The sequence below is a fragment of the Amphibalanus amphitrite genome, unplaced genomic scaffold, assembly GCF_019059575.1.
Source record: "Amphibalanus amphitrite isolate SeventyFive unplaced genomic scaffold, NRLGWU_Aamphi_draft 000149F_arrow, whole genome shotgun sequence".
Classification (NCBI taxonomy): Eukaryota; Metazoa; Arthropoda; class Thecostraca; order Balanomorpha; family Balanidae; genus Amphibalanus; species Amphibalanus amphitrite.
In genome coordinates, this window is record NW_024881644.1 from 389,601 (window position 1) to 404,328 (window position 14,728).

At 49.4% G+C, this 14,728-nt stretch overlaps 1 protein-coding gene across 1 annotated transcript in view; it reads right to left on the reverse strand.

Moving 5' to 3' along the window:
• Positions 1 to 14,728, reverse strand: part of LOC122382886 (protein O-mannosyl-transferase Tmtc3-like) — an 81,007-nt gene that overhangs the window by 27,465 nt on the left and 38,814 nt on the right. The window contains exon 3 of the mRNA XM_043368785.1: positions 2,025 to 2,212. Within this exon, the coding sequence (XP_043224720.1) occupies positions 2,025 to 2,210 (186 nt within the window). The 5' untranslated portion in view covers positions 2,211 to 2,212. The remainder of the gene's footprint in view (positions 1 to 2,024; positions 2,213 to 14,728) is intronic.

The following is a 14,728-nucleotide window of genomic DNA, read 5'->3' on the forward strand; positions in this document are numbered from 1 at the left end:
ATCCACAACAGCAAACATCACATCTGCCCCACACCTCCACACCCTTCCACATCGAGCATACCATTACCCTCCACCCACCGTCCACGTCTTCTGCACCCATCGGGCACCCCTCCCGGCCTCTGTCTGACCTTGGGACTACCATCCCGCTCCTCCCAGTGGCAGGGAGCCCCCACTGCGTGATTTAGGTAGTGTCACTGCACCCTCTCCTCGGCGTACACTGAGAGCCGCACCGGGGGAGAGAGGAGTGCACACCAGTCCCATCCCATTCCACCGCCCTCAGTCGTCTCCATAGCGTCCCACGTACGGCGCGGCCGAGGCGGGCACGACCCGCGCACTGCCGACGATGTTCCCGTCACAGATAAGTGATGCCATCGTAAATAGGACAATTTACGGTAGCCGGGCTGAAGGCGGCAGCAACCCGGCTGAATACTGAACAGGTCACCGGCGGAGGTAAGACGAACCGGTGGCGGTGGTGAGAGGGAGAGGCTGGGCTGTGCGGGTTCTATGAATGCGTGTGAGGGGAGGGGAGTGGGGTAACGAAGGGTAGGGTGTGGGATGTGCAAGGCAATGTGGGATATTTGTGTGTGGGGTCCTGTGGGTCACGAAGTACTGTGTGTGTCGGGGGGGGATGGAATATTGCACATGGGATGGGATATGTGTACTGTGTAGGTGCGATATTCATGGCATTTGAACTGTGAGAAATGTAGATGTCTATGTCTTGTGTAAGGTGTAGTATGGCGTGTTTGGGTATGCGGGCTCAGTTTTTGTCCCACATGGACCATACTTGCACGCAACTCGTTGTTCCGCACGTGTTACGCACATCCCAATCGCGTAAAACCATATGATATAGAAAAAACACGTCTGATGCCCGGAGCCCTGAGGCATCCCTACTCCCCTGGTCCAAGTGAACAAACCACCACACCAAGTTGGGATAACACCAAGCTAACCCCGACAAAGAATCTCATAAGCTTATGAACAGGATAGTATTCCACACGAATTACAAACGGCACCCGTAAAGGAGACGGCGGCACGAGCCAAGACGCCTCAGGGCCGACGCAGTTCGTGTGCATCGCCGTCACCGTGGGTGCCTTCGTTCCCATCGGCCAGACAGCCAACGGCCCGAACTAATGGAATTGAATGTGCATCGCGCTATAAAATTTGCAAGTCGGCGAGCGACATATCGCTAGAACGCGATCGGCGTCCAGAAAAGACGACAAGTAACGCTCACGAAGGGCTTCACTGGGCGAGCTAGCCGGCTGTGCAGGTTCAGAGGAGGGCTGGTTGCATCATATCCGGCAGATCGCGGCTGAATGGACAACCTTGTGTATTTTTAGATGCAAGGACTTTCGGCTCAGTGATTTTTCAGCACGTGTGCATTTCAATGGAATTATTTTCCTCATCGTCAACACCAATCAAGCTATCACAAGTCGACCAGTCGATTGAATTCGAAGTAACAAAGTACAGTAGAAGCTTACCAGGGAATCCATTTATGGCGTATTTTAGCAGGTGGCACGGTAGCAAAAATAATACTTAATACTTAATGAAATTACCTCAGTGCCACATACCTTTATATAGGAACTAAGTGACGACGCTATAATAAAACACCGTCGGCAAAAGGAGAGAGAGAAAAAAAAAACGTTCGTTTCAGCTTTCTCAAGAAAATATAATAAAAAGGCAGAAGTGGGTAGAAGTGGGGGGCAACGTAAAATATAAATGGCTGGCTAGAGATGTGCCCGATTTGGCCACCCATCTGCACCTTTTCGCTGTTGAAACGAAGTCCGATGGCCGAAATGCGAATGACGATTGAGGAGCATCTGCGAAAGATTGACGGCAAATCGCTTGTTGAATAGTCTGCACCCGGGAAAGGAGAAGCGAAGAAAAAAACTTACTTCCTCTTAAAGAAAAAGTGAGACAATGAAAATGTTTTCACGAGCAGTAAATTATTTCGACCAGCTAGCTAATTGGCTACCACCACCTACATCCTTCAACCCGGGTGCACAGCGCTGTCGCCCCACCACCCTCACCTTCTCCATGGGCGTGCCCCAGAAGTCGTTGTGCAGCAGATTGGTGAGCGGCGTGTGCGGTCGCAGGTCTCTGTTGTCCTTCACCGCACTGATGTCGTCGAACACAAAGTCGCAGTGCAGAGCGTTGTGGTAGCAGAGTGCGACTGCCACCATCAGCCCGGCGTGGTACACCCAGTGGCGCAGCATGACTGGAAACACAGAGGATAACAGAGGGTCACCGAGACGCTATTTTGCAACAGGGTTACGCGAGAGAAGTTTGGACAGCGGTCAAATAAACGGAACATTTATTATAGCTAAGATATAGCCAGAGAAATAACTTATTAGGCATCTCTCTCAAAGCCTTTCCGTCCGCTTTGCATCTGCAGGTTGCATTTTGACGTCACAACTCAGCAGCTCATCTCCACTAAACATTCACGTAAACAAATCAGTAGACCTTATGACAGTTCGTACGTTTAACTCCGAACCACGCTTACCTGCAGTAGGTACGTACAGCACAAGTGAAGACCTCCGAAACAGATGAGTAGCATCTACATAGATCTGAAGCGTATGTCTGGCGTGCCAAGATAAATGTGAGGCTGGTATTTTCATTTGCTCGCTGGGTTCATTTGCAAGTTGAGGCTTCAGCGAAAGCAAATGTACTTTTCGCCACCCTACACGTCCATAAGTGATCTACCAGCGACTGGCATGCTATGTTATGGCACAAAATGTCCCTCACTAAATCGCCACCTAGTGTCACTACGTCAAGTAATGGGCATCCAGGGACCTTCCGTCCCAGCACAGCGCCTCGACACGGCATACTGCGCGATGAATGTGAGTGCTGAAATACCAATTACTTAGGCCACAGCTTCTGCACCAGAGAGCGAGCACTCATATAAATCACTATAATCTCTTCATGAATAGCAGGCCGTCTCGCAAGCACGGTTTTTACCCGCCTAGCTACTCGATGTTTCCTTGTATTACCCCTGAAATGGTGCACCCATCCGAACACAGGGCTGTCATTGTGTTCCAATACGGCGACATAGATATGACGCCAATGTGCCGTATTATTGCTCATAATTGCCCCGAATGGCGCAGCAGAGTCGTTTGGCACAGACTTGGCTCGATGAGCCCGGCATAATGATCATTATCGCGTGCCTTGCTGGATGCCTTTGGATCAGATTGTACGCCTGCCGTGCTTTAGCTGCTATGCAACGCCAAGATTCGGAGCCGGCGATTCCAAGTATCCGTGTGCATTTGTTCCTAGATGATTGCGGCGCTTGTTGGAATGATGGCATCTAAAGGCTCACTGGCTTAATTCGTTTCATTAATATTATCATAGTGAATCAACTATTGATCCATATGCACGAGAATGCTATACATTTTATGATGTTATGTCATGCGTTGCTGGGCTCAGGAACATGAATAGGTAGATGTGGTACAGCTTCGTCTACCTTTAAGCTCACTTGCCAAGTGTACACAGGCTATAAAATGCATACATTTTACAGAGCTTATTTCCAGTCCTCCAGTTTAGATGCAGTTTAGATGCAGTTTAGACTGTTCCTCTGTTCCCCAGTCGTCGCCCGCTCACCCTCCCTCCCTGCATGACAAACGACCCAGCGACGATCTGCTGTCGTGGTCGCGGAATATCGCCCGACGCGGTGTCAACCGACACGCCAAAAAAGCTTCATCCAGGATAAACGAGCTGTCACAGCGGCTCGACAGCTGCTGAAGCTCTCCGTCAGGCGCCGACAGCTCGACGGCTCAAACAGCTCACACTGCTAGGGCTTGCACAGCTCCGCGACAGCTCACAGCGGGCTGTGGCGGCTCACAGCAGGCTGCGGCAGCTCGTGGCCGAAACTGCTCACCATAAAACTCATCGGCAGTCGGCAGCCGGTCTAAGAACGGTCACACAAACAGCTGAAAAACCCACCGCCGGCTGAAATGCGCCAACAAAAGCGCTACCGATGAGGGGGAGCGTTATCTACGAGTGTTGTGCTTGGCTGAACGCTGAGCTATGGAACTGAGTGGTGGCCGGGTAGCTGGCGTTTCTCTTCGACCGGCGGCGCACTAAATGAACAATCTATCGGGCAGTGATGGAACGAGCTACTTGGCCTCGAACCTAGGTGACGGCTGGGGTTGGAATGGGCGGCATAGGTACTCGTAGTGCATCTGCATAGGGTATGGTGGAGAGAGGATTGCACGCTCCGTGCATGATCAGCACTCAGTAGTTCGTTAAACTGTTACCCTAACGACTTTTGAAAGCTGACCTAGGAATGAAGCCAGCTTTGAGCTTTCTGGAGCCCATAGGTTATCGATTTCTGCAAACATTCGTGATTACATCGATACAAAACCCACCAATTTGAAGCAGGCGCGCCATAAATCATCAGGCCGTATAGTTAAGGGGCACTTGATACAGCACGCAAGGGAATAAATGACCCACATTTATATACTGCATCAAACTTGAACCAAATAATGAGTGATCAAATAAGCAGGTATGGTGGAAAAGGGATATTATATGTCATTAGCATGATAAAACAAATGAAAACAATTCATAAACGTAAGTAAAGCTAACAGCTTTTGTAGTGCCGCAGAAATGCATGGATGGGGCATTTCGATCGGGTCATACCCAAGGCTTTGTTTGTAGTTTTAGTTCGCCAAAATTACAATGCCCAACTGTAAACCAAACAAACGATGCTTTTATATCAATAGGTAGAGAACGTAAACATATGGCTGACCAAGCGAAACAGACAGCACCGATTTGTCCCTTGCCTAGAGAAAATTACGCACCGGGACCACGCGTTACAAATCAAAACAGGCTGGGCAGGACGTGTTCGTGCATAACCAGGCCTGTCTCCGGCGACCGACTGCGCTTGCGACCACATCATCCCTCTCTCTCCCTCTCGCTACTCTCAACCGTGTCCTCTACACAGTACAGATCTAGGTGGGTCACCATAAGTCACCCTCTCTCGAGCTGAGGGGACGGAACGGTCTACGGAGGCACATGGGGGAAAAGGCGCCCACTGTTTATGTTCTGTTTGTGGTAGATACCGTCCATCAACTGAGGACAGTGGCGTGCATCGTAAGCGAGGTTCGTCGAGAGCCACGCCGGCTGTTGCGTATACCGACCGGCGACCAGCCGGGACACCCCGAATCCCCGGAACCCCCAGTCCAGAGACCCCGGAGCCGGAGGAGCCCCTAAGCCCCCTGGAGCCAGGGGGACTCCCAGAGCCCCCGGGGTCAGCATATCCCCCGAGTCTCAGTAGCCAGGAACTCCCCAAGCCGGAGGGTGCGCGTGAGCCCGCTGAGCCACCGAGACCGGCCGCATCGATCCCAACATACCAATAATGAGCCAGCCGCTCCATCCGTGCCGGGCGGGGGCGGGGGCGGGGGCGGCGCGCCACGCACGCACCTGTCGCTGCCGTTGATCTCCGATCACTGCGACGATATCGACTCACCGGCGGCGGCAGCGGCGCGGCCGAGCCTGCCAGCGAGGCCGCAAACGAGCCAGGTGGATAAATACAGCGGGCTAGAGCCTGATCGGTGGACTTGCTGTGCGGAGTATAGGACGCAGAACGCAAGCGGAAGGCAAGGAGCGAGTGTGTTTTATAGTTTGCTAACTTTAAATCGGTGTTGACTTCAAGACGACAAAAAAGAATGCACACTAATGTAAAATATGTTATGTGGAACGCAAAAGTTCAAAAAGATCATTTATTACAAACGTCTTCTATGCCACTGAAGAATGTGAAAAGCGTATACAAAGAAATACTTCATTCTCCGCAATCCCACTGCGACAAATTCAAGCAGTAAAATATCAGATATTTGATTAACTGACGTGATTGATTTCCCAATACAAGATTATATCTTGACAAAAAAGCTGCGACACTCCAAAAACGTTAGGTTGCTAAATCGCTTACAATCATTACCGGAAACAATCCTGAGGACGATAAATATGTGCTGACTTCAACGACGCCGAAATGGCAGGCTCGGACGCACACAATGCAAACGCAAATATTACGCAGCAATAATGGGAGGGGTGCGCAGTAATGTGAGTGCCTGAAGCCACCCAGTGAAGCCAAGAATAGCAAGAGTGCCCTTGCTATGGATCATTATAGTAACACGATAGGCTGGTAGTACCTACAGTACCCCAGCATATCAATGAAAGAACAACTTATATGAATGCATGACTTTGCAAAGGGGTAAAGCTGAGCAGTAAAATAATGAAACATCGTAAATGGCCCTACCGTCACCTTCAAACAACATCATTAGCTTGACAAATAATGCAAAGAATAAGGACTGCATAAAGAAGTTCAAACATAACCTGAAAAGCTCTAATATCTTTATGGTTTTTAACTCGGTGCTGACATTGTTTCATAAGAAATATGTGAAAAAAGTAATAAACCAATGGACCTTCCGTATCCTCTCCAAGCGGCCATTTAAAGTGGTGAGTTCTTTTAGTGGCAATTTTTCATCACGAATCATTGAATAGGCAATGACCGTTAACCCGCGCCCCGTTGGGCTCTGCCGAGCAACGCGCCCCGTTGGGGGGGCCATTTTGGCCCCCCCCCCTAAGATCTCGAGAACCACGCAACGTAGCGACAAGCGGCAAACGGTGTTGGATAGCCCTATCAGAGAACTACCTTGTGACCAAATTTTATTGACCTAGGTCAAACCGATGACGTCACAGGTCAGGTCAAAGGTCCAATTTTCACCGTTTACAGGCATTTCAAGAAATGCGTTGTAAAATCGAGTAAAATGCATTTCATTGAAAATCATCGATGGGGAAATGTTCTTCAAACACATATTTTGCTAGTTGAGGTCACTGATACCAGGTCAGGTCACTGAGGTCAGGTCACTGGGGGGTCACAATATGAAAGTGTCGTGTGATACATGTTTTATGGTCCATTTTACATGACAAATGCGATTATGTGGGTCAGGCAGCCTTTGGGGCCAGCTTAGGTCACGTTTTGGTCAAGGTCAGGTCAAGGTCAGGTCAAGGTCAGGTCAAATTAGGTCAAATTTCAAAGTTGATATTTTTTGCATAAAATGGGTATCGAATCGATGCAGCTCGTCACGGGGAGTTCAATGATGGTCTTTGTTTTGCCGTACGAGGTCTAGAATCGCTAAAAATTGAGTTCAAAAATTTGACGTCATCATTTTTGAACAGTTTTTTCGCTATAACTTGGCCAAAAAACGAGATATCGATCTGAAATTTGGTATGTATATAGAAGAGCGCAGGGACTATCACATATATTCCGGTTGTTTCGAAATTCGGAAAAATTTTGGATTTTTTTTTAGTTTTTCTAAAAAAAATCAATTTTTTGAAATTTTTTGGGTCAAAAACCCAAAATTTTGAAAATCCGAGATAGCAGTTTTGTAGCGCCGCTTTTTGTCTATTAGACCATATAAAGAACTTTGAAATTGCTTGATAACTGTAGATTTGGTGAGCATTTCAAGATTGCATGTTTTTTGCTCATTTTTGCTCGAACATGACCTCAGTTTGACCTCAATAACTCCTGACCTAAGGTGACCTAAGACTTGAAATTTGGTGTGAAGGTGTCGAATTGATGCTCGGAAAGGTATTGAAAATTTGGCGGCGCTGCGCGCCGCCGTTTTCTTGCTATTCAGGAAAAACCACAGGGGGGGGGGGCCAAAATGGCCCCCCCCAACGGGGCGAGGGTTAATAGCAGTGGTCAACGAAAGCTACTGTTTCATTTGACGGATAAGAAATATAACTACACTGACGTTATATTTTGAAAAAAAAAAAATTATATAATACAATCTCAATTTCACGGCCAATCGAAATAAAATGATGACATCAGTAAGTATAACAACAGAGGTGAAAAAACCGGCTACTCGCATGCGTGCGTAGGTGACAGCCATAGGAATAAGGAGACAGATTCGAGCATCTTAGTGCACCTAAAATTAATAACTTGGCCGTTTCCGCGCTAAAATCAGAGCTGTCTTCCCATAGAGAGCCACTATGGACCACGGCACAAAAATTTAACAGCGTCATCTCTTTGTAGACAGCTGGGGCTGAAAAATCCCGCCGGTGCGACAGCCGGTGCGTTGTGAATCGCCATAGACAACGCAGGAAAAACGGCGACAGCGCGACAGCTCGTCCCCGCTCGTCGCCGGTTGAGCGGTGGCGGGGACCCCGGCGCGGCCTTGGCCGCCGCTGGAGTAGGGGAGGACCGGACGACTGGGACGGGGGACGTCACATCTGGGCCGCAACTGGGGTGAGGTCCATGACCATCGGTCCCAGAAACTTTGTAGGAGCGTTGATAATTGGTTCTGACTTATGAAGCAAAGGCAAGTGAATCAGTGACAAAACTGACAAGTGACAATCCTTTCGTGAGTTCTGATTGAACTGGATCTGGAAGCCAGGAGCCAGGAGGAGCTAGAAAGTCGATCAGACCTTTAGATAAGTTGGAAGAAAGTGATTAATTTTTTGTTGTTGTGTCACTGAAATATGGTGATGCGTTGTAATGCCCAGAGGCCGAAATTTGGCCTTCAAAGGTGATGAGAAAACGTAAAAAAGGTACCTACTGTTTCAAGATGACTTGTAAAAAATTCGTGACAGCTAGACATCGCGTAGGTGACAGCTTTTGAGTTTTATTCACCTCTGTATAACAACTGTAGTTAGAAAGTGGTTCAGGAAAGGGTAAATATGTGAACAAACTATATTTGGATCAGAAATATGCAAAATGGGTTGAAAGCCCGGTCCGACAGGATTTCTGTCACTGGAAGGCACCAGAAATATTTCTTCAGAAGTTAGACAGATTCTCGAATCTCAGCTTTGATACCATGATACCACGCTCGCAAAATAAAAATGTCAAAGTGGGTGTGCCACTTCAAAACAGAGCTGGATTTCCATTTTTGTGTAACTGCAGACGTTCTCAGTTGACAAGTTATCATACATGAGACGCTTCCGACAAGCTGTCTCAATACGGAGCTTTGCAGCGGCGCGCTTGACTTGAATAAACAACTCATCGTCATCCAGACTACCGCCCTCCGACTTCTGAATCCGCAGCGCAAAGTTTAGCTATCACTCTAACTTGCCGCAGCGAGACTGGCAGCGATCCGTCTCGGGCCGGGCTCTGCCGTCCGCCGGTCGGCGCCAGACCCGGCTGTTTTTCTCCCGGACTGGGGAGCGGCGCCAACCAATGCTCCCCCTTTGTTCGCAGCAGTCCAACCGTGCGGAATTAAAACAAAACAAACCCATCGTTTGACAGTTATTGCATTCCAGTCCGGTTTAAAACAACTTTGGGACGGGCTCTCTCTAATAATAGTCAGAGAGGAACGCTCAAGCATCAATTGCAGCAAATGCGAACAACTTCAGCGGTATATTTGAAACTTACAAGACGAAACGAACACGAGCGATAATGGGCGATAAAATCGAATGTCCTCGAGGCTGATTTGTCAAAGCATTGCTCTGATAGACTTTGACAAAACGTTAGCATTCTGTGAACAACCGCACCAGCTTCTAATTAAAGCAAAAGTAGTTGAGCGACCCCGCGAAACATTATTTATCAGAAACTGTAACATTGGTCTTTAGACACCATATGTAATTTGAATGAATATTACACCCGTACATTGTACAAACTCACACAAGGTTGAGGTAGATAAACATCCTAATAAAGATATCTTCATAATGGTCTCAAAAGATGTAGCTCTGGAGGCTCAGCAGGCAAGCGCTTATACAAACGATTTCGCACAACCCGTCGTCGTGAGATGTCCTGTAGCTTCAATAATGCAATATATAAATATATCATTTTGTTTCCACACCACTGCTCTGTACGATTTCAGCGTGTCATACGGCTTCATTTAGCTTACCGCTAGGCTATATTTACCCGTAACAGACGTCAGCATAAAACAAAAACGCGAGCAGTACCTAACTATTGACAAAACATGCAGGATTGAGCCAGACAGCTAGTGTTATAGGAAGAACCACCAATCTATATTTTGCTATTTTACCCCATAAAAATTAGTTAATACAGCCACATGGACAATTGTCCGGCTTTTACATCACATTTCAATTCAATTTTTACGATGAAATTCTTGGATGATCTTTGACTTCATACGTGTCATAGAATCGATTAAAATCACTGCAATATAAATTGCCCTGTCACACGTCAGCGCATTATCAAGCACGAAGGTCATCTGTGACATGTCACGAGTCACCAGTCACTGCCAGTCACCAGCAATGTTACTGCCAGTCACCAGTGCCAATTGGTTGTCACCAAATGTCACCAACCGTCTGTCGCGCGACACCTGCAGGCTGACAGGAAGTCTGCGGCTGGTCCGCTGCCGATCGCGCCAAATAACATCAGTCACCGGACCAGCCTTCGACACGGGAGCGCCGTCACGACCGAAATTAATTGAATCGTGACCTTCGGGACGTCGCGTGGCCTGTCCGGTCGGGGACCTCACGTATGACGTGGTGCGGTGACCCATCAGCGCGGGGCTCTCGGGATCTCACGGGCTCAGCTCTCAGCGCACCACCGTATGGGCTTCGGGTACACGTGTGACCCCATGGGCTTAGCGGGCGGCACGTGCGCCGGGTACGTGCCGAAAAGGATCCCGCGGGCCGGCGGATAATCCGCCAAAAGTCCATTGCCGAGAGTGAAGATGGCTCGCCGGTCGGTCGGTGGGAGTGCGCCGGCCGCGCCGCTCGTTCAGGGGGCTCTCGATCATTATCAGCGGTCCGTGGAGAGGTCGCCGGCGGCTCGCCATCTCACTGAGGCCGCGGAGCTGTCAGCCATCAATGACTCTCACCGGCTCAGACCCCAGACACGACCTTTGGAAACCACCTCCCAATGTGCACCCAACGAGCGCTTTATCATCTCAGGAATCGACACGGAAATCGTTAGGGGTCCAGCACCTTTGTATCCTTTTTCATCTTGCTATAAGATATCTATTTGTTTGTAAAATAGTTAAATAAATAATAATTTCCTGTAAAAAAACACGCACAGCAAAAGCTATCGCAATACAAAGCACTTAAGATACCAGCGCTCTAACGCTGAAACGATTTCAACGATCGATGTATTCGACGCACTATCGCAATCGACGTCACCAGCACAACAGTCGAAAGGCATTCGACGCATTCTGCAGGGGAAATCAGCAACAGCCTCGGAGGATGGAGGGGAGACGAGGGGGAAACGCCGAAGGGGAGAGAAGGTAGAGAGACGGAGGAAAATCGTTTCACCTGTTACGTGAGTGAGTTCCGTGGCGTTTTAGTACGGTGACTTGGAAGTTGAGAGAAGTCGAACACACCTGTTGTTCTTGGCACGACTTTGCGGTTGTAGGCATCGGTCCATGTCTTTGTTATTTCAGTGTCGGTTTGTTGTTAGTGAGTTGTTTAGAGATGTAAGTGATAATTAAGGTAAACAATAGAATGAGGCCCATCTCTTTTTGGGACAGAGCTAACGACCTGACGTACAGCCCTCTGCAAACTGCGTGGTAGGTATTCTTTTTTCGACAAAACCGAGAATAACGCGAATACTATGCCATCGGTCACTCGGAAATCGTATCATTATGACGCGCGAGACTTCGCACCTGAGATTGGCATTATCATCGTGTTCATTTTCTATCCGGTTTGGCAACAAAATCCAAAAGTTTATATTTGCCCCCAAAACAGACTTTTGCATTTTGTTGCCACACAAGGCGTATACTTTGTCTAGTGATGGACCTAATCGAAGAAGTGGAAGTATTTCGCATCTATTTGCAGTGCGTTCCGACCGACTGATAACATAGCCTTTGAGTTATCACCGGTTTTGTCGAAAAAAAAGAATACCTACCACGCAGTCTGCTGAGGGCTGTATGTGTTATGTCATTACATACATTACATCTACATGTAATTGTCGTGGCATACATTGTCACACAGGTATTATGCGTCTTTCAGCCAAAGATGGTGCATACATGAGTAACGAAGCACATTCAAGAAAGACCATGGCACACTGCGCAGTGAACACATATCACTTCCGTCACCAGGGAATTCCATCAGACCCACTCCATGACACCCCCAAAAGCCATCAGCGGCACACCATGGGCTCCGCAGGCCGCAGGCTTCCATCAGCTCGACATCAACCGCCTATTGTCGCGACCCCAGCCGCAGCTGACGTGACCCAGTCCCCGTCCCAGCCCGTCCTCATCTGCACTAGCGTCTTTTTCACCAGCAGCTCAGCAATATCGGTAGCATTTCCGGGGCACCAGCACCAGTCGCACCGCCACCAGCCATCTCAGCACAGCGGCCGAGCACCAGCAGCGGCCGCGGTCTCGTCCCCACTTTATGACCCGTGAACCATCGCCCTCGTCACACTAATAATGACGCTAATGACGTCCGTAAATCGCCACCGCCGAGGCAGAGTGGCGCTGCCATCCGCCCTGCATCTAACGCCGGCGCCGTGGCAATATCGCACCGCATCAAAAACACCCCATAGATCGCGCGCCAGAGTCCGCACACACTGGCACACTTCCTCTCGCATTCGGCGAGTTCCGCTTCCTTCCTCTCGCCATCTCTCACAGGGCCTTTCATGTCCCTCCTTCCGGCATCCGTTCGTCAATGGCGACCGTTCGTCATCCATCAGACATCGGGAAGGGTAAACACGAGTCGGCGCCGCCACGCCCTCCCCCCCCCCGCCGTCCACACCACGCTCCCCCTCCCGTCGGCACCGTCGAGCTGGTACCGTCGGCACCGTCGCGTCGTCGTCGGCGTGACCGCCGGCACCCGGCCGGCCGGCTCCATTTCCTGCCGGCGTTAGCCGCGTCCGGACGGACGGGAAGTGGTCGCCGCCGGCGCACAGTGACCAATATGGACCACAATGGTGCGGCCGAGGAACCGGCACGACAAGGTGCACGGCTGAGCAGACCCGCCGCTAGTTAACCCCACCCTGGCGTCTAACGCTGCGACCTCAAACATCAGCCTCCGTCCGTCTTTTTCCACCTGAGCGGGCGCCGGGCGCTTGGACTTTCGGAAAGTTTCGTAGCTGCCAATTGGTGATGAAGCAGTTACAGTTAGCAGGGAAAGAAAGCGCTGAACTCGCACCATTTCGCAACTTACGACTGTTTTATACCGCCATTTCACTGCACAGCAGCCATTAAGCTGTTGAATGTTGACCAGGTTAGAATGACGTCATCTTTCGGTCATAAAACCAAGAACGGTTTTGACGAGCAGCGTCACACTCACATAGCACGATGTTTGCCATCTGAACACCTACATCAGGATGAAGATGGAGATTATAGCCTTCATCTTTATAGCGGTAGATTGTATGTATAACGTTGGATGTGAAGCTGTCATTGATCTGAATTAAGTACATTTCGTTTCTGCGTCATCAAATGTGCAATGTGCATTGTGCATCTCCGTAAGCCAGAAATAATCTGAGCCTGTTCAAATCGTATAATTCTGTAACAAAAGATCCTCACGTAACGAGATGTGAAATTCATATACTAGTTTATGCATTTGGTATAAATTTGCTTCAGCAGCGTGACATTTATCTACCATCCAGAGTTACAATCAGTTTGCCTTCACGTTAAGCCAGATAGTCACCCGTGGCTCGGGATTTCCCTGCCATCTCACCTCCCGATAACAAGATACACAGCCAAATGTTCCGCAGAAATCGCATTCATTGCTCGACCTATCTGGGGCACATCGCACGCTCCCCGCGGCGATCGGCCCGGGAATATTCGCGCATATATTAGGGCATGGGACACGCTGCGCGCACCGCGCTGGGTCCGGCGCCGATACGGCGTCTCGCTGACGAGCATTGTGCCATTGATGCGTCGGAATATACGGCAGACCAGCTCAAAGGAATTCGGAAATACTGCCGGCCATATTCGCGCGAGGTCTGGCGGTATTACATTGCGATCGAACATGGCGCCCGCTTCAGGAGCTGGCGTACTGAAAGAATATGGAGAGGAAATGGGACGGCAGAGCCATGAGCTGACACGAGAGAGAGAGAGAGAGAGAGAGAGAGAGAGAGAGAGAGAGAGAGAGAGAGAGAGAGAGAGAGAGAGAGAGAGAGAGAGAGAGAGAGAGAAAGAGAAAGAGAAGAGAGAGAGAGAGAGAGAGAGAGAGAGAGAGAGAGAGAGAGAGAGAGAGAGAGAGAGAGAGAGAGAGAGAGAGAGAGAGAGAGAGAGAGAGAGAGAGAGAGAGAGAGAGAGAGAGAGAGAGAGAGAGAGAGAGAGAGAGAGAGAGAGAGAGAGAGAGAGAGGAATAAATGCAGAGACAGAGAGGAAATGATTGCGCCTAATATATTGTTCAATGATGGAGATGGATGTATCACGTTATATTTCATTACATAAATTTGCCTAATGCACATCAAGTCAAACAAGAAATTTCCTCCGTTTTCATTTGATGCTGTTCGGGTAACTGCTGCTAGCCGAAGCCACTGGTAGCTTTCTTGGCTCTATATCTGGGATTACCGCAGGCTACTCTAACTAATCCCATCTCTGGTGGTTATAGCCTCTATTTCCATGCGTCTAACACACGGTCTAGGGACCACCCACCGACCCACCAGTGTCATGAAGGCGCCTGTTACCAGGGTCGCCGGAAGAGGAGCAACAGTTCCCCAGAACAGTCGCGCATATACTCCCCAGGGGAGCACGTCGCCGAAAGACGACTGCAAATTAGCGTCATCAATTTTCAGAGCTCGTAAAGAGATCCGGGGTCGCCGCTCCGAACCGCGAAGAGACACTCTATGAAGCTCTGGGTGCTGAGCTGGTTTAGC